This window comes from Bemisia tabaci, unplaced genomic scaffold, assembly GCF_918797505.1.
Source record: "Bemisia tabaci unplaced genomic scaffold, PGI_BMITA_v3".
Taxonomy (NCBI): domain Eukaryota; kingdom Metazoa; phylum Arthropoda; class Insecta; order Hemiptera; family Aleyrodidae; genus Bemisia; species Bemisia tabaci.
Window position 1 is genome coordinate 105821 of NW_027311757.1, and position 24025 is coordinate 129845.

The window sequence follows — 24025 nt, forward strand, 5'->3', positions numbered from 1 at the left end:
TTTTCAATTCTGATGCGATCTATCCGCAATTCGGTCGGAAACCGTGACTTTTAGCATCGTGACCCCCCCTTTACCCCCCAAGGGGCGATGGGGGGGGGGGGGTTCCGGGACCACGAAATTCGGATTCCTTGGGGTCAATTCCCTATTCAACCCCGCGGTCCTCGACTTCGTACGACCTAAAACAACCGAGAAAAAGGCCTGGTACGGGTGGTCTGAAACTATATATATATATATATATATATATATATATATAAACTCAGATATACCGCATTAGTTGATCCGAAATTTTTTACACGAACAAGTTGATCCACCAACATTTCCATACATAAGTTGATCCAGTTATTTTCACATTGACAAATTGATCCGCTTATATACAAAGCAATAAGTTGATCCGGATCAATTTCTTTGTATAATTTTGTATATACAAATATTAAGTTGATCCGGATCAATTTTTTTGTATAAATTTTTATATACCAAATTTAAGTTGATCCGGATCAATTTATTGGCATAATTCTGTATATACAGAAAGTAAGTTGATCTGGATTAATTTTTTTGTATGATTTAGTACGTGGAATATGATTACATGCGTTTTCATTTTCATTTTTTTTATTTTTCAATAATTTTCATTGATAAATTAATTAACGCTCAATTTTTTTTCAGTTATTTTCCATCTGTTATCATATGAGTACTACTATTTTTTCAGGTGAAGGTCTGGAAGGGTGGGTTATCTGACAAAATGAAATATTTGTCGTCGTATTTAATTTAATTGACTCGACCAAAACGGTCGCCAAAAAACCCTCATATTTTAAAGGCTCATAACCAGAGTTCGTTTCAAAAAAAAAAAAAAAAAAAAAAAAAAAACAGGCTCTTCAAATTTCCTTTATATAGTTTGGGAAGCCTCTCATTTGAAGAAGTAAAGTAGCAGAGGTGGGTAGTTGCACGTGATCCAAAAGTTAATTTTAAAAAAAGGAACATTCTAACTCTAACCCAAAGTCGATCTGATGCTCCAATCCAAAATGGTGCCGATTTGAACATTTGAGATAGGGAGCCACAGGGCTACCACAGAATTTGGAAAATGAAATCCCTTGATATTTCCCTGATTTCCCTGACACATTTTTGTTAAGAAGACATAATTGAAAATAGTTTTTCGGCAAACTTTGTAGTTTCGAGACCTCAAACCCATTTGGGAAAGAAAATAAAGGAGATTTAACAAATCTCCCCGACATTTTTGACATTTTCGTCATTTTCTCTGACATTTCCCGGGTTTCCCTGACTTTTTAAAATTCCCTGACATTTCTCGGTTTTTCCGGACTGTGGCAACCCTGTAGCTTACCCCTCTAAATCGAAATTACCAAGTCATATTTCATTCAAAAGTTCTTTGAAAAAGGAGACGAATGCCACAAATAAGGTGTCAATTAAGATTCTCCTATCAAAAATGGCAGCAATCCTGCACGGTTCTATATATCCTGAAAACTTTTCAGAGTAGAATTTTGCTAGGAATAAAAAGAAAAATCAAATAATGAAAGAAATAATTATTAATATAATTAATAGGAAAGTATGAAGTTCAGGAAAACACTTTTTAAAGGTAAAACGAGCTTAAACATACAATAATAACTTAACTTAGTGAGAAAAGGTAAGTAACATAAATGAGATAAATTGCAAACATAGACAGCTTGTTATTAAACAAAATAAAAGCACAAAGTTATTAAACAAAATAAACGCACAAAACTTTGTGCCAGAGATAGAAAAAGCTCAAGAGTTTAAATGTCAAATAGCAGAGACAACCGAATAATTTAACCCTGATTAAAATTACAAAAAAAAGAAAAGAACTTAAGCATGAGTTTTAATAACAAAACTTGAGGGAAAAGAAACCTTACTAAAGGCCTGCAATCTAGCACGGTTGCATATTTCTTGAGTAACTTTTCAGAGTAGAATTTTGTTAGGAATAAAAAGGAAAGTAAAATAATGAAAGAAATAAATATTAATATCATTAGTAGGAAAATATAAAGTTCAGGAAAAAACTTATTATAGGTGAAATAAACTTAAACATACAATAATGACTGAACTCTGTGAGAAAAGGCGAGTAACAGATGAGATAAGTTGCAAACATAGACAGCCCAGCTTGTCATTACACAAAAGAAAATCACAAAACTTTGCACCAGAGACAAAAAAAACTCAGGAATTTAAATGTTAAATAGCAGCAACGACCAAATAATTTAACCCTGATATATATAAAAAAAAAAAAAAAACATTAAGCATTAATTTTAAAAAGAAAACTTAAGGAAAATGAAATCTTAACAAGTGCCCCAGCCCTGCTTGGGTGGAGAGTCCCCAACCTTTTTTTTCTTTTTTAAACAATAACTACGAAGTAGTATTGGAAACTAGGAATTTTGGCTCGAACCGCAACTTGGTAACTTGATTCTTGACCAAGTTAGATATAGTATAAGATATCATAACTCCAGTTACAACTATAGTAAAAAAAAATAAAATGGAAAAAATTACCAAAACAAAATGGTTGGGGCCCCTCCCCTAAAGAGCAAGGTCAAAAGTTTGACCCTCCGCCTCCCTCGCGAGAAGATGGTTCCCTTTCAGATAGAAACATTCTCCTAGAATTTTCTTTTATCTTTCAAAAAGTTGGAGGGGGGTGGGGAGGCGGGGACTTTTCCAACACCCTGTTTATTAATAACACTCAAAAATAAACACAAGAAGAAACCTTTAACATAGATAAAAATTAAACATGAACAGGATATGTAAGTGACTACAAATAAAAAATAGGTAAACAAGGAAACTTTTTCTCAGTCTTCTAAGTAAGTATCCAGCCCAGAACAAAAAAAAGTAAACTACATTATATGAGAAAAATTACTTTGAACGTAAAAGAATATGAAACATTAATGAAGAGGTGAAAAATCAAAGATAATTATATTTAGCTCTAAGAAAGGAAGAGCTTTGTGAAAAAGCTTTAATCATTCAACTTATGTAGGTGGAATTTTATAAAGGGACTTATGAAGGGAATTTTAATTATCTTAGAGGTTGATCAACTAGTGGGAATTCACCAGATTTTTTTTTCTTTTTTTTTTTTTTCTGAAAACTGAGCATGGTTGGGGTCTGTTAACAGTTCTGAAGAAGATATCTGGAAAGCTGGGATGTTCCAATCCATTTTGCTAGAGAGCACTATCACAGTGCGATATTATAGATCAAGCAGCAAGAGAGCTCTCTACTGTAATAACACTCTTATTATGTAAATTTAAACGTCTCAATTCTGCAAAGATCTTCTTGAGATACAGCTACAGGTTTTGATGATTCCAGTTTATCCACCAAAAAAAAATTAAAAAATCCATTCGTATATGGTAGATAACCATTGATAAATCACGTGGTTTGATCACCATGAATCACTTTAAAGAGGTAACCTCCGAACTGAGAGAAAGCACACATAATAATATTTCGATTATAAAGAATAGAAGATTGCTTCAGAAATTGACTTTTTCAAAAGGATTTTCACAGGTTTAAGTATTCTGCTGGAAATGCAACCTTGCGTGTTTTGATATTGTTTAGGTAAGTCCTAACTTGTGCAACAGTACGATTACACAGTGCTTCTTCCTTTAGCGCTTTAAGAATGTCAGTCTGTCGAACTGCACTACCAGCAATTATGCAATGTGACAAGTGGCGGAATACAGCTTTTTTCTCTTCATGAGTCCAAGGAGTTCGTTTAACTTTGCTCAGAGAGTTAGTATCAGATCTCATTTTTTTCAGTGTCTTTATTTTTGATTGAACGTCAAGCTCTTCAGAAAAATTGCTAAGTTCAGACTCAGAGGAATAATGTGTAAATGTTTCAGCTGGGAGAGAATGATTCAGAGTTTGATTTTCCTGAGAGGCTTTTTTGGTTTTTTCCTTACGAGTTCTAAACTTTTCTTTAATTTTCACAATATCATTATCACTCTCGCTAGACTCTGAATCTGACTTTGAAGCAGACACATTACTGACATTGACAGTTTCAGAAGTTTCTACATTCTCATTCAGATTGGCGCTGTTCATATCACACTGATTAATGCGATCAGATTCTTGGGTTTTTGACTCACCAGCCGGAGCTGAGGCAACAGAGGTACCTCCCGTCATTTTCAGCATCTCATGCCCTACAATGCCACGTTGAATAACTGATAGAGGAAGTCTATAGTTTTTCTTGTGCACATTGACGCTATGGCCCAACTGTCTGGCAACTTGTTCTGTGAACTGCTCTCCTTTATTCATTAACTGCACCTTGGTTGCCATGTGATGCCTTAGACCAATAGCATTGAAATGAACTGGTTTTCGAAGTTTACATAGATCCTTTACGTAGTCTATGCATTTAGATCCATCGTACAGTAACTCTGAATCCGGCTGTGGAAATAATAATGGATTTTCGGGGTCGATGCTTACTTTTTCTCGATAGCGAATTAGTAATCTGATAAGGTCATCCATTTTACGGGTTAATATCACACAAACAGGTTCAGTGCCTTTCCCGATAATGTGGAAAGAAAGGAGAGCGTCATAGCTCTTTCTTTCTTCTTCAGACAACACTTGTATGTACTCCTCATTGCTCTCCTTGTCAGCACTCTTGCGATTATTAAAATCTTTTACCTCAGCACAGCACACTTCTCCAGGACGCTTGCGTCCGAGAATAATCAGGTGGGCGATGACAAGCTTGGTTAGATTTTTGTAAACTAAGTTACAAGGATTTCGCATTAGTTCTCGGGACAAATCTACTTCGTGTTTTTCAATCTTTAAGCATGCATCCAAAATATCTTGACTATCAGGAAGGACTTCTTCTTTATGCATTTTGTTTTGCTTTTGCGCCCGGTTTGTCCGACCTGAAATCTCATACTGCCAATTTGTAGTTAGTAAATGCATAAATTGATCTAGCTCAGATTTAATGGCCACGTGATCAGTTTGATCCATTAGTGCATTACAATAGATTATATCAATACACTTTGCAATAGCACCTTTCAATCGAGCAGCAACACTCGGAGAGGACACTTTATTTGTGTCGTAATCGATTCCACACATGCACTGAATAGTAAGTATGACATTGTTGTATTGCTTGACTTGAAAGCACGCTTCTAAATTTTTTAAATTGGAATCAATTTTTTTCATCTCAATGAAAAATCTAGCCAGATCTCGCATACAATTTTTAATGTAATTTATCTTGCCTTTTTCAAAATGTTTTTTGATCATACGGGAGGCAAACTGAACAATAAGAGGGTCCGACTTAGCAATGAGAGATACTTCTCCGTGTTGTAAGCGAGGGAAAACCAATTCTTTCAGCTCCTTCGAAGCCTCCTTAGGCCCAGCCGATAACATTATTGCACTTGTTCTTAGCACTCTTCTTTTTGTACCTGAAGTATTCAAATCTTTAGAGGTATTCATTTTACAAATTGGCACATGAAGATACAGAGTGTTTCTTGCAAACAGACCTTGGCAGTAAGCACATGTTGCATGATTTTCTTCATTCATTACAGAGTCGGTGCAATTCGATCGTCGAACTGGAAGGAGTGAACCTTCCACTTCTTTATTCATTACAGCTACATTATAAGCATAGTTGGCTTTCAGTCTTAACTTTTCAGTGAGCTCCGTTCTTCTTTTTTTTCTAATTTTCAAGTCCTCTTTTGAATCAGATTCAGCGACAATTCGAGCCAAGTCAAGTACTTCATCTTCTCCGGCATGATTCCTTTTGAGGTGTCTGGTGAAATTTGTTATGAGAATGAACGGTCTGCAATATGGACATGCATTAGTCCGATTCCAAGTTCGAGATTTCTTCGTAACCTCTGTTACCTACAGGGGAAAAATGTAGAGGTATTAGAGAAGATGTTATTGAGTTTTTGCATAGAAATTAAACTGCCTGACCATCTGATGAAAAGCACATAAATATTTCAAGTGATATTATCCTGTAAAGTGAATGACCTCGTCAGAATAACAATTTGCTATTAAGCAGAAGTAGGTACTAGCCCTGAAAATACATTATTATTTCCGCAACCAGGCTTAGAGTTATTTTTTAAATTGACCTAAATGTATAGACTAGGTATCTTTGTAAACCTGCGCAAATTATGAATAGTCGTCTATTTTGTATCATTTTTTCGCTCAGTTATTTTAAACTTTGAAATTTGCAAAGTTTTGATGAAAATATTTTATTAGATATGTTACTTTTCAAATAAAACGACAAAATTTTGAATGTAGATGCCCCGGTATTTTATCCATATTTTTTCCAATTTACACTCAAGAAATATCATAGAAGATTTACCAATAACTGAATAACTGGTTCGAGGGTCAAAGAATACATTACAAAATATATACATTGATTGAAAATCTGAGAAAAAGTAAGCAGACTTCTGCAATTGTGTTTGTAGGTGTGCTTTTCTGGTTGATGTAAAAATTTTTACAGAACTTCTTCCAAATCAGGCAATTTTTCGACCCTCAAACTAATTTTTGATCAATTAAACTGTGGCTTACATGGAGTACAAATTTTGAAAAAATAAATGTTATTGATACGCCTATTGTTAAAAGTTGGTCATAGTATTTAGAAGGTAACATTGTTAAACAAATTATATTCATCAAACCGCTGTAAATTTCAAGACTTTAAATGACTGAAAAAATTCCTAAAGAATAATTTCAGATGCTCTTTGGTCAGGGTGTCTACTGAAACAGGCTGGCCAAAAATCAGTACTTTTACAATACTTTTCCAGTACATTCCCAAGAAATTTAGTACCTCCTCAACAGAAAAATTCAGTACTTTATAAGTACTTCAATTTGACGAAATTCGAAAAATTTCAAAAATTTGAATTTCTCGCTCAAATTGCTTCAAAAATGAGTGAAATTCCGGACCTTCTTGCGCAATGTCTGCACTTTTTCAGTACTTCCGGACCGCCCTTGAAAAATCAGTACTAAATCCGGACTTGCAGACACCCTGTTGGTCTTTTTAAGAATACTTTAGAATTTGAATCCAATCTGTAAAGCAGCTTTCCAGTAATAAGTTCTTTTGATATTTAAAAACAAATATTGCTAGCACAAACAGAAGTTATAATTCAGGCTCACATTCAGCAGTGAGCAGCTTCTAATGGCCCTTGAAATATTGTTACAGTCTTGGTTCAAAACTTGTTGGAGTGATAAATCATATGTTCCTCCTGTTATCACATTTTTATGCTCATAAACTTATTGATGATGTTGTCACCTTCTGGCTAAAGTATCACAAGCGCCATGTGATGTTTCAAAATTTCAGCCGCCATTTTATTTTTTTACAGAGAAATTGTTCAACGAAACTGTCCGAAAATTCCACTGAATTTTCTTTGTGCTGCCGATAGAATGCAGTGAAATTTTCTAACAGATTCAACAAACAACTTCTCTGTAAATAAATGAAATGGCGGCGGAAATTTTTAAACATAGCATGGCGCGAGCTTCTGATCCTTCGGCCGGAAGGTAACAATGTTATAATTTTTTTTCCTTCGTTGAAAGGAACAACAATAGGAGGTCTGTTCAATTAGAGACAGGATTTTGGTAATAACTAGCCCACCTTACGTCCGAATTAGGTTATCTTTGACTTTCCTGGAAACTGATAACATACGGAAGAACACTAAATTCACAGATTTTCAAAATTTAAACAAGCTTCATCGGTACACAGTTCGGAATAAGGCAACCTCATCAGTGTACTGTGATTTTTTACAAATGACGAATTTCGTTTGAATTAGTTGCCAAAAACAATGTCTGAGGAATTTATTCCTTTTTGGCAGAAATTCCTAAAAAATCCCAGAACACTGGTGAGGTTGCCTTATTCCGAACCATGCACCAACACAGTTAGATTCAATTTTGCAAATCTGTGAATGTAGGGTTCTTTAGTATGTTATCAGCTTTCAGGAAAATCCGAGAAAACCTAATTCGGACGTACATTAGGCTGGTTATCACTGAAATCCGGTTTCTAATGGAATAGACCTTGTACAGTATTTTTATCGTGTCAGTATTTGATCAAATAAGGTTTCTTGAGAAATATTACACCTCACTTTTTATTTCTTGGTATAAAATTGTACTAAATCATTTGCATTCCTACAACACTTCGGAAATAGAAACTAGGGTGCATACATGACCTAATACAGCAAATAAGGAGACTTGTCAAATTCACTAATGTATACAATTAAGTACTACCCTGATATTCAGAGGTATATAGTTGTACCTGTAGTGGTGGTGGTGGTTGTTCATGATTTTTCTCGCTTACGCCATCAACTGCAGTACCCTCAGGTGGGACTTCTTCACAGTTAATGGTTTCGGGTAAATATTCTCTTGTTTCCATAAGCTCAGCGGTGGAGTCATCCTGATTGACCGCCTCAAATACCAAAAAGTTTTCAGATGTTGCCTGGTTTTGTACATCATCGGAATCGTGCACCTATTTTCGTGCAAACAAATCACGAAATATTAGTTGTTCTTTGGAAGCATGTCTATTCAAGAAAAGGAAATAGGTCTAAGTAAAGCAAAAAAAGTTCCATCAGTAGCACAGGCACAGTTAGGAAAATTTTACGCCAACAGCATGTTTACCTATTACTGAGAATAATTGCTTTAATTTGTGAGGAAATATGGGCTTTGTTCTTGACTCCTTCAGACCTGAGATATTATTTATTTTAGAAACATTATTTTGACCTGGAGTATTTGGATAAGTAAACTTTTCTCACCGGGGTTTGAGGAGAGGGCACATGAGTGCAGTTTTTGAAAAAAGGGCTACTCATGATTTGAATTAAAATATGTCTTGAAATATACTCTGTGAAAAATTCACTGTTAAATTCCAATTTTTTAAGCATTCAAAAGTGAGTTTAAACTTCATTTCTGTCAGCAAAACTTAGCAAAAAGTGTACTTATGCGCTTTGTTCTCCAAGCCCTTCAATTTACGTGTATATTTCAGTTTGAGCGCAGATAGATTCTTTTGAAACTGCCCTCTCTCTAAGTTAAGAATAAATTAAAATATTAACACCAACCTGCTCATCATCTGTTGATGAATGTCTTGTTAATGGTTCTTCCACACGATCAAAAACATCCTGGAGGTCCGTAAACAACTCACTTATATCACGGAAATCAGGATCAAATGGAATTTCATGAGAGTTTTCATCAAAAATGTAAACAGAATCATCATGTTCACCCTGTGAAATATGAAAAGAGCCTTGGCTGTTAAAAAATTCTCCCAACATTCACTTGAAATACATTGTTTCTAGTACCTAATCATAAGGCAAGAGCAAGGTTATAAATGTAAGTTCATTTGGCTTTGTGGCACAAATTTTGAGGCGCGCAGTTCAAAATCCCTGGAACCAACATGACAGAGAGTAGAAATTGTGATGACTCACTGGCACGGTTCATTCACAGAGAGTGAGCCAGTGGAAAAGTGGGCTTGAAATATCTTACCATGTGTACAAAGAATAGTGAAGCCCTAACATAAATTGGACTGAGTTAAGCAGAAAGGAACCAACCCACATTTTGGAAAAAAATGAGTTATGAGTGGTTTTGAACTCAACCACTGCTCTGCTATCTATCGCCAAGAATTCACAGTTTTTGTTGGAGCAAATTTTGCAGCAACTGAACTTGAAGTTTATCTTTTACATTGAGTCTTATGCAGGAGCCAAACGTTAAACCTCTTTTTCACGGTTCAATCCCGATGTGGCTTGGTTCCTTTCTGTTTAATTCCGTCCAATTATAAAAGGAATTCTTTGAAAAAAAAGCTTTAAGAAAACTGATTAAACTATTTTCAAACTTCAATGTTGTCTATTAAAAAAATGTAAGCATTTAAAGTTTCTCTGCCAAGTAGGGCCTTTCCCACTGAATTGCTCTACTATGAGGTATCCTATTGTGCAGTGTTTACTGGGGACTAAGCAGTAGATGTAGAATACTCCAAGCAAGTAAAGACTAAAACATCATGTTGTGGAAGCTGAAAAAGCAGCAGGCCCTATGCTGGGACAGCAGTCGTAAGCTGTCTTTCTTCCGACAGATTGCGTTCACCATTGTTTTCCGTGCTTTGCCAATCAGGAATGCAAAATAATTCATTTTTTATGAACATTTTGCAAAATTCTACCTGAGAATCAACCAATGAATTAGGCATATGACTAACACAACTAACCTATTGTAAACATACACTCTGACTTGTTTTTGTTGAAAAATGATAGCTTCTCTGTTCAGGTATATGATAGCTAAAATTCCAAATACACATGATACAGAGTCAGTTCTGTTTAAAAATAATTCAGAGGTCCCCCGGCTATGCACTTTTGAGACATGGAAATAGTGTTTTCCAATAACAACAAAAAAAAACAAAAAAATAATGGGCGTATCTTACCATGACATTCTCTGAAGTGTTCACTTGTAGCACCTTCTTGCATTTTTTTTCACTTCTCTCAGTTCTCTCCGGGAATATCTATGGCATTAGAAAATGAAATAGACAAAAATGTAATTTTTAAAAGGCCATCAGCTAATAATAAAACGCAATTTTTTCTGTAATTAGGTGGTAATAACCAAACACTTACTATAACATACTTCCGTTTAGGTGACCATAGTTTTTGTTAGTCATACTGCAACTGGTATTCTTTACCAAATACGTAGATCATCTTAATTGAAGTTCGGTTTCTGGGACCGAAAACTTTGGTTTCCTGGGTCAAAAACTTTAGTGTTCCATATGAACTGAAATTCAGTACACATAACCCAAGTTCAGTCTACGTAACTGAAGTTTTTTTTTCTGAGCAATTCTATACAGAAAACTCCAGCAATTGTAAGAATAAGAGGAGAAGGCCACTACGAACTGCCATAATTTATTAGAGTCCCAGGATGCTTTCAGCACAGTTTTGTCTTGCAACCATCAAAATATCAATCAAATTTGACAAAACAGTGATTAGTTAAATCTTTGATGAAATAATGTAAGTTTATTACCTGTGCAGGGTTGCTGACATTGGGAGAAATTCTGAGACTGCTCTCTTTCAAACATTGTGCCAATTTTTGTTCTGGAGTTCCTTGAGGTTCAACCAGTAATACCTCTACGTTTTTGTAAAATGATGACTCTTCTGAAGGAGATAAATGATTTTTTTCATTTCCTTGGATCCTCTCCTACAAATTCAATTATTAAATTAGATCACAGTAAAACCATAAGGAGTTAAAGATCAGGAGTTCAAAATAGAGGTTTGGGGGGAAAAATATTAAGCCGTAATCTATTAGTATTGTTTTACAGACTAGCGATGACACAAAATGTATTGAATCCGATCAGAATGATGAACACAACTCGGTTTTTGGAATTCTTTTTGTTGTTTTTGGCAGTTATATCATGTACAAGGAGATCAAAACCTGCCCTCAGTTGATTTTGATCAACTTTGGCAGGATTGTTGAAGAGGGTGTCAAAAATAACAGTGCTCACTGTGCAACCATTTATGTAAATGTGTCTTCGTTTCAGAGTTATGGATTTTTGGAAATTTGAGTTAAGTAAAGGATGCGCACTAAGCTGAAGCTCAATGGAAGTTTAATAAGATGAGCACTGGGCTGGCTTCTTGTGTAATAAAGCCTCCGTTCATTCCTTCTCAGATGCCAAATTTTTTCAAGAGACAATTACTTTCTTTTTAATGGTTGATCGAATGATTAGTTTTACCTACCTCTTTCGAGTTTTACATAGAAATAGAAAGTATCAATGAAATCATTGGAAATAATATAATTTTCTGTCCTTTTCAAATGACACTGAAAATTGAATTGGGGGAGTAGAAAAATATGAACAGAACAATCAAGCTACATTTAAGTCCACCCGTTGCTCTGAAAAGTTGGAGTGCTTTTCAGTGATTTTTCCTGATTTGATCTGGTATTCATCTCAAAGCTGGTGAATAAGTAAAATAGTTTGTTTTCCCAGCAAAAAAGTAAAATAAAAAATAAGGAAGGACTGAGTCAAATTGTTGATGGCAGTAGACTAAAAGCATTTTTGTTACTTTTTTCTTTTAATTTTCTTTGTTCACTTTAGAACCAAGTCAGATTTGTGACTTTTCACTTTCTCAACCTTCATAATTATAAATATCATCTGATTTCAAGTTCTTTCTTCACGATTCTTTTTTCTTTCTAAAAAATATGATGAGATATAATTAGTCATCTGAGCAACAGAGAAAACATTGTCATTACTTGCTTGTACTAACAGTACGAGTGAGCTTCGAACGGAGGACCTCTCAGATGGGAGCTGAGTCTGGTGCCTACACTGTAGCTGTCTTGTTGGGGGTTGTGCAGAAGAAATCTTAATTCTGTGTGAGCTCTTGGTAAAACCTTTTTTTCAATTTTCAAAAATTCATAACTCCGAAATTAACGCTCAGTTACAAAAACGGTTGCACACTGAAGTTGCATTTGACAATCAAAATTGGCTGAGGGCAGCAGTCTGATTGTTGAAATTTTTGTTTGTCGCGATGACATAGATGACATAGGTCAAAAGGCAGAGCGTGATTGGTCGGCTATGTCTTATCGCTGCTTTGTCCTGCCTATGTCGGGTTGAACTCACGACAGGCTAACGGCACCTCTTAAGTTTCCAACAGTATGTCGTCCATTCCACCTGACAAAGGCACGATAAAGCAGCATTAAGACATAGCCGACCAATCATGCTCCACCTTTTCAACTGTGTCATCTATGTTGTCCCGACACACAAAAAATTTCAACAATTGGGCTGCAGGGTGTGACCACTCCTTGTTAGTTATAATCACTATAAAAGGTGATAAGACCATGTCTAACAGAAGTACGTACCATATCACTTTCACCTACAGGCACATTGCACAGTTTGTTAGCTTGATGGTTTTTCTGTGAAAATATGCTGTAATCGTTAACATCCTGCAAAATTTTTCCGGGAGTCGTCAGGGATGTCATGGTTTCACAGGAAATTATTGGTTCATAATTCTCTTTCATATACTAAAAACAAACAAAAAAAGTTAGTCAGTATGATCTTTTTAAAGTTTGACCCAATATCTCAACTTAGTTCGGCATTTACCTATCGTTCCAATGAATAATCATGATTTCATCAAAGTGATCTGTGTATTAATTCTTGATTTCTCTCAGTTTAAACTTTCAAAATGTTGCTGAAAGCAGATTCTAAATATGTTTTTTCAAACTTTTTCTGGCTGTTCATTGATACCTCAACTCTCTCTTTGTATTGTTGAGGTCGAACTTTTATCTTCAAGCAGTTCATCTGTCATTAGTTGCTGACTCTTTCTTCAACACATCTTCCATTATCTCTTCTCTTTGCAACAGTGTCGAGTAGATCTTTAGTCCTTGAGGAAGGCAACACATCAACAAGCTTTAATTCAAAATGAAACACAATCAAAATGGGACTTAGACCGCAAAAAAAACACACACCAAGACGGGGAAGTTTCACAACTAAATTACAATTACCTTCACAACGACAGCGGTGACGCTCGGTACTTTTTCTTTTCTTTTCTTGCTGTTTAATTCTTTTCTTTTTTTCCTAGTTGATAATACTGCTACTAACAAGTCACTCTTATAGCGCTTCTGTGCGCTCTGTGACACCCAACCGCCATTGATAGCGATCCTGCCAGAGCTCCTCCGGCAGATCGCATCTCCTCATTTCTACTTTATTCTCTCAATCCACTATTTGGCAGGGCGTTCTCTACGTACTAATGCTGTTGTGTTTAGGCGCGAAACATCGCAGTCTTTTGGTTTTTTTTTTGCGATCTTAGCCCCATTTAAAGTTCTTTTATTTTGTATTTTTGTTTTGGGCTGATTCAGTTGCTTTACAGTGAGCTTATAATAATGAGAGAACAAATTGTTCAAATAGAAAATGAAATTAGTTACATTGCTCAAGCTGTTTATATTATGGTTAGGATCTAAATAAATATCTCACCTCATCAAAATTTGGAACTGCCTTTTTGCGTCTTGATTCAACTCTGGATTTATTTATTTCATTTTCACCCTTGAACTCCAAAATGATGTCCGCTTGACTGAATTTACCTCCCTCAACATTTGCTGGAATTAAATAGAAATTAATCCTTGAGAGCGCACTTAATAAACAACTATAGATGAACTTCCACAGACTTACTTCCATTCATCAAAAACCAACATCAATCTTAAAATGGCAACTTCAATACACCTAGGTAAGCACCACAAAGTACACATTTACGTGAAAGAAAGCAGGGAGACAATGTGAAAACGATAGACATTTCTGCTAACGTCTCTGAACACTTTAACGTAAAGAGATAAAGAATTTAAACATATGCTAATGCTAACATATTTAAGAGGTAAAATATTAGTAATATCAAATTAATACCTCGGTACTGAACAAAAAATGATGCTACTAAGTTTGCAATGAATAATACTTCAGTATTATGCATGGTAGTCCTCTATGTTTCAACTGCTCTGTGCACAATGTACACAAAGCTTCACTGAATCATCTGATAAGCTTGCGCAATTCTAATAAAACATATTACTTATCCGACAGTTCTGTTCAAAGCGACTAATGATGTCATCACATACAGGTCAAATCTGACGTGCAGGGAAACGATCTGATCCTGTCTGATCAGGCCCTACGTTCAATGAACCTAGCTCTTGAGAAAAAAACATTCCAGCTAAAGAGCCTCAGATCGCCAAAACCACTCTGCTTGAAGGTATCCCCAGTACACCCACGCTCAGATGAACACAATTTCAAACTAGACCTATGTTTAGACTACTTCAGTGGTAAAACGTCAATTGTCACGAATTCACAGAGAAATGGCTTGCTTTCAAGACTCCAGTTCAAACAAATAGACTTGTAAAATTGATTGACTCATGAAAAGTACTTACGTGCAGTCTGAAAGTCAGATTTCACCAAGAAAACAGATCGTATTTGATACATCAAACGGGTGAGATTGCATCAATATCAATCAGTTCAAAACATAAACATAGCCTCAAAAGTCAATCGAGTAATCTGGCGGAACGGGTTTTTTGTGATAGATTTTTTATTCGTATCAGTACTAACTGGCCAATAGTAGTAAAATTGCTACGAAATTTCTCACCTTCAGCTTTCTGACAAATATCCTAACTTTATGGTTTGAGGTTAAGTTCTATAGTTTTGAACCAAACGATACATCGAACCACTATCAAATTCGATCCATACACAACCTTACTTTGCCAAACTCCTTAAAGTACAGCATAATCATATGGACATAGCCTCCTTGACACTAATTTTGCCTAACTTTATCACAAAAGATAGGTTCTTAATGGGACGGGCTGAAGAACAAGAGTTCTTCAAAAAGTAATGCCCCGAGTGTTGTGCTCTCCAAATTTTCACAACGTGGCAAGGCAAAATTCTCTATTTGCCTGCGTACTGTGAAACTCTTCAAAAATTAAAGGAAAGAATTAGGAGAATTAGGTCAGATAGATTAATTCTTTCCTGCATCAAGACAACGTGCGACCCCTCTATAGTCAGGAAACTACATCTGGCTATTTCCAGAATTGAAAACATAACATAGGTGCGTAAAGGGATTCATTTCGATTCAAATGATGAAGTGAAGTGAGCAGTTGAGACATTTGTTAAGTTACAACCCCCTGAATTCTTTGTCAACATGCGGCTCTGATCTCTCGACTGTGAAGAGCGCGCTTAGCAACTCTGTCCTCAATCGACTGCTACATTTTGTAGATATCTCGAATGTTGGAGGGAGCTTCCCTATAGGCTGACAGATCCAAATGACGGAACTCAAGTCTTGGTAACTTCACAGATTTCAAAAGTTGGTGTCAAGCACAAATGTATTGAACTTAACGGCGACTATTTAAAAAAGCAGTAATGAATCATGATTAAAGCCATTCCATTGCTCTATGATTCTGGCCATTGATGCATTGCAGTTGAACACGCCGAACAGATAAAATACTATCAGGAAGGTACTTACGATTTGCCAGCCGCATAATTTTCAGTGCTCGTTCCGAGACATTCATTTTGCACCAAAATAATAATTAAAACTTTAAAAATCTCAACATCACAATTCATGCACGGTTAACTAACCCCGTTGACACGAAAACTTATAGGTTATCTTGATTGTTTACTGACGTTGATGATAGCACATCGCAGAGTGCGGACCTGGTGCTAACAGAACTCACTTCGTGATCAGCTCGCCTTGTACAGCTATCCGATGACAAGATCAACTTGTTTTCCTGAATTTGACTGGATCAACTTACATGCATCGCGAGGTATATATACAACCGGTTCCACTTACGCATGTGAAAATCATTGGATCAACTTGTTAGGATCCGAGTGTATAAGATATACACCGTATGTAAGTTTACGCTTGGAAGTTGATCCGGACCAACTTAATAGGTTGATCCATCGGATCAACTTGTCCTGGTGAAAAATTGGCGCCGGATCAACTTATACGGGATAGCCGCACCTATATATATATATATATATAATATATATATAATATATATATATATATATATATATATATAGTTTCCTCAAGTAAGAGTTATTGCAACTTGAGCGCATATGGAGTAAGCGTCGTTGCACCATGACGGAGTCGTTGCACCATGGGGGAATAGTTGCACCATTTAGCTTCCCAGAGTAGGAGAACTTGCACCCAGGGGCCGATTGTACTGCAGTGCCCTCTATATTAATTTTAAAGTGTTCCAGAGTTGTCCCAGAATTGCCTGCATACTAAAGTACGATATTTTCTAGTGGTGGGCAATTTTATTTTTTATTTATTTTTATTTTTTTCTTTTTTACTTAGGTAGGTATTTATTTTTTTATTTATCTATTTTATTTATTTTTTTTACTTATTTATTTTTTTTACTTATCTTTTTTTTTACTTATTTATTTTTTTTACTTATTTATTTTTTTTACTTATTTATTTTTTTTACTTATTTTTTTTATGTATCTATTTTTACTTATTTATTTTTTTATTTTTTGTAACGTGATTCAATTCCCTCATGTTCTTTCAAATGCTTACATCGGCCCTTTATCGGCCCAAAGTGAACCGAGGGGGGGGGGGGGGGTCCGTAAGATCTAAAAATTTTGGAAATTGGAAATACAATGAAGTGCTAATGTGAGGTATGTAAACAAAACTCATAGTTCCGAGCGATTTCCAGTGGTTTACGAGGTTACACATAATTTTTGAAATTAATTAACCCCAAGGGGCTTAAAAGCTAAAAATTTTGAAAAGGCATAGCTAAACCTACTATATAAGTGTGACATGTCTAAAAATTCCTCCCAACGACGGCTTTAACGTGGCCAAAGTGCATACTGAAAATTTTGAACTCCAGTGTCCCTAATGGGAGGGGGGGCGGGCTAAGGGCTCAATATTTTTGAAAATCGAAAAATTCAAAAACGTGTAAGTGAGGCGTGTCCAAGGACTCAAAGTACCGGACGTAGTTGCACAGGTAAGATGGTTACAAATGATTTTCAAAATTGACTGCCCCCGAGCGGTTTGATGCCCCAAAATTTTGAGAAATCACAGCTAACCCTACTACATAAGTGTGACATGTCAAAAAATTCAGCCAAACAACGGCTTTAACGTGGCTAAAATGGTTACTGAAAAGTTTGAACTCCAGTATGCCTAATTGGAGGGGGGGGGGGGCCTAAGAGCTTAACATTTTTGAAAATCGAAAAACTCACAAACATGTAAATGAGGCGCGTCGGAAGACTCCGAGTGCACAGTTTTAGCGTAGGCTTTTTAACATTAAGCTCTTAGTCTCTAAATGTAGCAACACCCCTCGGTTTTTTCAATTTGCGCAACCGACGTTGCAAAATTTACCTCGAATTGGTAACAAAATACTTTCGTCTTTGCCGCCAGACCGTTTATCCTCCTTCAATCTCGGCAACTATTGGACCGATTTACCTCGGATTCTCGCAAATGAAAGCTGTAGGTCTCTAAATGCACCAACACCCCTCGGTTTTTTGATTTGCGAAACCGACGTTGCAAAATTTACCTCGAATTAGTAACAAAATACTTTCGTCTTTGCCGCCAGACCGTTTATCCTGCTTCAATCTCGGCAACTATTGGACCGATTTACCTCGGATTTTTGCAAATGAAAGCTCTAGGTCTCTAAATGTACCAACACCCCTCGGTTTTTCGATTTGCGAAGCGACGTTGCAAAATTTACCTCGAATTGTTAACGAAATATGTTCGTCTCTCCGATCGCTAAGAGATTGTCCTCCTTCAATTAATTTGACCTTTACTAAGGGTCCAAAGAGCGCTGCGGTCGGAAGCGATTCGATTCTGATCGGCGGATCCCGGTCCACGAGGTAGGGTCTTTCTTCTTTGTGAGATCTTTAAAGTTTTTCATGGAGCTCTATCCTTCGATGTGGGTATGAAAATATCCGAAAATATCTCTGCATGTCCAAATATCCATGCAATATCTAACGCTGCCGCGCCACGGCCTTTGATTTTGCGTCGGGCCCGCTTTTTTATAGACAACCTTACATACTTCCTTTTTTTTTGTAAGTAACTACAACAAAATTTCCAGATCAATAAAAAAATCACTTGACATTCTCCCCTAAAATTAACGGTTTCAAAGAAGAATGATCAGAAAGTTCGTTGATGATAACAATTTTGTCGCCGCTCTTTTTAAGTCCTGAAATTTTGGTTACAAGAATATTTTTAATTAGATTTTTCCGTAAGTGGTCACTACCAAATTTTCCGCTCTTTAAGGAGATTTACAGACATTTTCCTCTTTAATCAATGGTTTAGAAGAAAAAGGATAAGCAAGGCGCTCATCGTAGAAATTTTTTCCGCAGTTTTCTTCACACCACAAATTTTTTTTATAATTTTTCCCTAAAAATCGATAGCTTTTAAGGGTCAAAATCGAAAGTTCGCCAAACGAGCTGAAACCAAGCATGTTCGCTTGAAAATGACCCGCTGAGTGCGATTTACCGGTCGGAAAAGCTCCTCGAGTCCGCTGCTTGGCGCTATCCGCGAAAAACGCCTGGCAAAAACGGTGAAAAACGTGCAAGAAACACTCGTTTCAGACCAGTTTTTCGCTGTTTCTCGGCTCAGGAAGCCCCGCAGAGCCGCGGGATTGTGCGCAACCGATCCAGCACTTTCATCTACTTAGGATCCGACTGAAATCTCGGAATTTTTTCTCTGGACGAGAATCAAGAAAAATTGACAGGGGTTACATGGACTAAATTTTAAGGGTCAAAATCGAATGTTCGCCAAGCTGAAAACAAGCATGTTCGCTTGCAAATGACCCGCTGAGTGCGATTTACCGGTCGGAAAAGCTCCTCGAGTCCGCTGCTTGGCGCTATTCCGCGAAAAACGCCTGGCAAAAACGGTGAAAAACGTGCAAGAAACACTCGTTTCAGACCAGTTTTTCGCTGTTTCTCGGCTCAGGAAGCCCCGCAGAGCCGCGGGATTGTGCGCAACCGATCCAGCACTTTCATCTACTTAGGATCCGACTGAAATCTCGGAATTTTTTCTCTGGACGAGAATCAAGAAAAATTGACAGGGGTTACATGGACTAAATTTTAAGGGTCAAAATCGAATGTTCGCCAAGCTGAAAACAAGCATGTTCGCTTGCAAATGACCCGCTGAGTGCGATTTACCGGTCGGAAAAGCTCCTCGAGTCCGCTGCTTGGCGCTATCCGCGAAAAACGCTTGGCAAAAACGGTGAAAAAACGTGCAAGAAACACTCGCTTCAGACCAGTTTTTCGCTGTTTCTCGGCTCAGGAAGCCCCGCAGAGCCGCAGGATTGTGCGCAACCGATCCGGCACTTTCATCTACATAGGTTCCGACTGAAATCTCGGAATTTTTTCTCTAGACGAGAATCAAGAAAAATTGACAGGGGTTATATGGACGAAATTTTAAGGGTCAAAATCGAATGTTCGCCAAGCTGAAACCAAGCATGGTCGCTTGCAAATGACTCGCTGAGTGCGATTTACCGGTCGGAAAAGCTCCTCGAGTCCGCTGCTTGGCGCTATCCGCAAAAAACGCTTGGCAAAAACGGTGAAAAACGTGCAAGAAACACTCGCTTCAGACCAGTTTTTCGCTGTTTCTCGGCTCAGGAAGCCCCGCAGAGCCGCAGGATTGTGCGCAACCGATCCGGCACTTTCATCTACATAGGTTCCGACTGTAATCTCGGAATTTTTTCTCTAGACGAGAATCAAGAAAAATTGACAGGGGTTATATGGACGAAATTTTAAGGGTCAAAATCGAATGTTCGCCAAGCTGAAAACAAGCATGTTCGCTTGCAAATGACCCGCTGAGTGCGATTTACTGGTCAGAAAAGCTCCGGGAGTCCGCTGTTTGGCGCTATCCGCGAAATACGCCTGGCAGAAACGGTGAAAAAGTTGGAAACTAAAAAGTTGGAAAAGTTCGATTTTAAAGTTGGGCCCAGAAGCGACGGTTGATCATCAAGTACGGTTGATCAAGTATGTTACGTGTCTAGGTGTCCTTGACACCATTTTCGAAGCTCATCATTCGTCTCCTTTGGGCCCAGGTTGAAATCTGAGGTAGAACCGCGAAAATCGCGAAATTTCAGCTATAGGTTTCGTCAAAAGGAAATCCGAGGTAAATAGGTCTAATAGTTGTTGATATCAAAGGAGGACGAATTGCAAAGTGGCAAAATAAAAAATTTATGGTTATCAATTCGAGGTAAATTTTGCAACATCGGTTTCGCAAATGGAAAAACCGAGGGTTGTTGGTACATTTAAAGACCTAGAGCTTTCATTTGTAAAAATCCGAGGTAAATTGTAGTCCAAAAATTGCCAAGATTAAAGGAGGAAAAAGTCTGGCGGCAAAGACGAAAGTATTTTGTTACCAATTCGAGGTATATTTTGCAACGTCGATTTCACAAATCGAGAAACCGAGGGGTGTAGGTACCTTTAGAGGCCTAGAGTTTTCATTTGCGAAAATCCGAGGTAAATCGGTCCAACAGTTCCGAGATTGAAGGAGGTTAAACGGTCTGAGGGCAAAGACAAAAGTATTTTGTTCCCAATTCCAGGTAAATTTTGCAACGTCGGTTTCGCAAATCGAAAAACCTAGGGTTGTTGGTACATTTAGAGACCTAGAGCTTTCATTTGCAAAAATCGAGGTAAATTAGTCCAAAAATTGCCGAGATTGAAGGAGCATAAACGGTCTGGCTGCATAGACGAAAGTATTTTGTTACTAATTCGAGGTAAATTTTGCAACGTCGGTTTCGCTAATCGAAAAACCGAGGGGTGTCGGTACATTTAGATACACTGAGCTATCATTAGCTAGAATATGAGGTAAATCGGTCCAATAGATGCCGAGATTGAAGGAGGAGAAACGGTCTGGCGGCAAAGACGGAAGTATTTTGTTACCCATTCGAGGTAAATTTTGCAACGTCGGTTGCGTAAATCGAAAAAGCGAGGGGTGATCGTACTTTCAGAGACTAGAGCTTTCATTTGCAAAAATCGAGGTAAATTCGTCCAAAAATTGCGAGATTGAAAGGAGGATAAACGGTCTGGCGGCATACGACGAAAGTATTTTGTTACCATTTCGAGGTAAATTTTGCAACGTCGGTTCGCATAATCGAAAAACCGAGGGGTGTGGGTACATTTAGAGACACTGAGCTTCATTTGCTAGAATATGAGGTAAATCGGTCCAATAAGTGCCGAGATTGAAGGAGGATGAAACGGTCTGGCGGCAAGACGGAAGTATTTTGTTACCAATTCGAGGTAAATTTTGCAACGTCGGTTGCGTAATCGAAATAGCGAGGGGTGTTCGTACTTTCAGAGACTAACGAGCTTTCATTTGCAAAAATTCGGGTAAATTGGTCCGAAAATTGCCGAGATTGAAGGAGATAAACGGTCTGGCGGCAAGACGAAAGTATTTTGTTCTCAATTCGAGGTAAATTTGCAACGTCGGTTGCGTACATCGAAAAAGCGAGGGGTGTTCGTACTTTCAGAGACTAACAGCTTTCATTTGCAAAAATTCTTTGTAAATTGTTCCGAAAATTGCAGAGATTGAAGGAGAATAAACGGTCTGGCGGCAAACACGAAAGTCTTTTGTCCTCGATTCGAGGAAAATTTTGCAACGTCGGTTGCGTAAATCGAAATAGCGAGGGGTGTTCGTACTTTCAGAGACTAACAGCTTTCATTTGCAAAAATTCAGTGTAAATTGGTCCGAAAATTGCCGAGATTGAAGGAGAATAAACGGTCTGGCGGCATGGACGAAAGTGTTTTGTTACCAATTCGAGGTAAATTTTGCAACGTCGGTTGCGTAAATCGAAATAGCGAGGGTCGTTCGTACTTTCAGAGACTAAGAGCTTGCATTTGCAAAAATTCCGTGGTAAATTGGTCAGAAAATTACCGAGATGGAAGGAGGAAAAACTTTTAGTGGCGGGTGGGACGAACATATTTTGTCCTCAATTCGAGGTAAATTTCGCAACGTCGGTTGCGCAAATCGAAAAACCGAGGGTAGTTGGTACATGTAGCGACCTAAAGCTTGCATTTGCAAAAATCCGAGGTAAATTAATTCGAAAATTGCCAAAATTGAAGGAGGATAAGCGGGCTTGCGACAAAGACGAAAGTATTTTGTTACGAATTCAAGGTAAATTTTGCAACGTCGGTTGCGCAAATCGAAAAACCGAGGGGTGGTGGTTCATTTAGAGACTAAGAGTTTTCATTTGCAAAAATACGGTGTAAATTGGTCCGAAAATTGCCGAGATTGAAGGAGGATAAATCGTCTGGCGGCAAAGACAAAACCAAGTCATTATCAGTTTAAGGTAAATTTTGCAACGTCGGGCATGCGATTCGAATAAGTAACGGGTGCTGGCAAATCTGCAAGTTTGTAATTTCCGAGATCGAAGGAGGACAAAAAAATCTTAAAGATTTAATTTTACAGATAGAAGATATCGTTATTGAAAACCATATTTTCGTTCACAAGCATTTTTAATTTTAGATTTTTTTTTTTTTGTAATTTGCTTAAAAATAAATAACCACCATTCAAAAAATATCATTAAACATTCTTCTTTAAAATGAACGGTCGATATCATCAAAACCTGAAGTATGTTGATTATATAAATCCCGGCAGTGGAGTACTTGCACCTGGTGCAATAACTCCTACTACGTAATGCTTCCACCATGGTGCAATAACTCCTAGTACGTATGCGGATTTTTAAGTTGCAAATGTATAATTTTTAAGGAATATATTGATCAATCATCGAAATTGGGTCTTTATAATAAACGGGCAACAATGTTTTCACTCCCTCCCTCGTTATATATACGGGTTTCGACGATGGTGCAACAACTCCGGAAATCTTGCATGGTGCAACAACTCCTACTCCACAAGAATATATATATATATATATATATATATATATATACTTCTGTAACTGGAGCAATTGTGGCCCCCACGCATATTATTCGACAGTGATTGTGGCCCCCGGCCGGGCCACATAGCTGGGCCGCATTGATGGAGATTTTGCGGTTCATTGTGGCCCGGTGTATTTTGCAACAGTGAGGACACCTAGCGCTATTAGTTACTCCTGTGGCCGTCTGCACGGTTACTAGTTGGCATCAGAATGATGTTCCGGGATTGCGGAGCCGCGCCGCGTGAGTGTTATAGGTTATGTTTATCTCGAAATTGTGTTGGTGTTTACTTAACTGAAGTGAGCTACAGACTTAACTACAAAGTAGTGGAGGGAGTGGGGAGGGGGAGGGAGGGGGAGGGAGGGGGAGGGAGGGGGAGGGAGGGGGAGGGAGGGAGGGGGAGGGAGGGGGAGGGGAGGGGAGGGGAGGGGGAGGGGAGGGAGGGTGGAGGTATTGCTCCGTCACTTTATCTACTAGTTTTCTTAGGAATTGATGCCGCAAAACCGCCTCGGAAAATTTCAGGAAAATCAAAAATGAATTCTAGAGCGATGTTGCCGATTTGGTCCATCAGCGATATTTCGCCAGTCGCGTGGATTCGGAACAGGCTCTACCGTTTCCACAATTTTATTTGTTCATCGGATTTGACACATGACATTGAGTTTGGACTCCAAGGACCATCCTTGGAAAATTTAGATAAAATCCAAAGGGATATCTCGCGCAATGTTGCCGAATTTCCCCATCATCAATACGAGTCGAGTCGCGTCGAGTAAATTCGAAAAA

At 37.7% G+C, this 24025-nt stretch overlaps 1 protein-coding gene across 2 annotated transcripts; it reads right to left on the reverse strand.

Moving 5' to 3' along the window:
* Positions 1–1520: 1520 nt before the first annotated feature.
* LOC109040517 (uncharacterized) lies at positions 1521–16082 on the reverse strand. 2 transcript variants are annotated; one of them, XM_072305842.1, is made up of 8 exons: positions 15870–16082; positions 13853–13974; positions 12742–12903; positions 10915–11088; positions 10328–10405; positions 8985–9146; positions 8192–8401; positions 1521–5805 (listed from the first exon to the last, which is right to left on the reverse strand). In XM_072305842.1, the coding sequence occupies exons 1-8, from the start codon at positions 15913–15915 to the stop codon at positions 3496–3498; spliced, it is 3264 nt and encodes a 1087-aa protein (XP_072161943.1). In that variant the 5' UTR covers positions 15916–16082; the 3' UTR covers positions 1521–3495. The 2 variants fall into 2 exon arrangements, with proteins under 2 accessions (XP_072161943.1, XP_072161942.1); XM_072305841.1 differs by lacking the exon at positions 15870–16082 and adding an exon at positions 14788–15863.
* Between the last annotated feature and the right edge of the window lie 7943 nt (positions 16083–24025).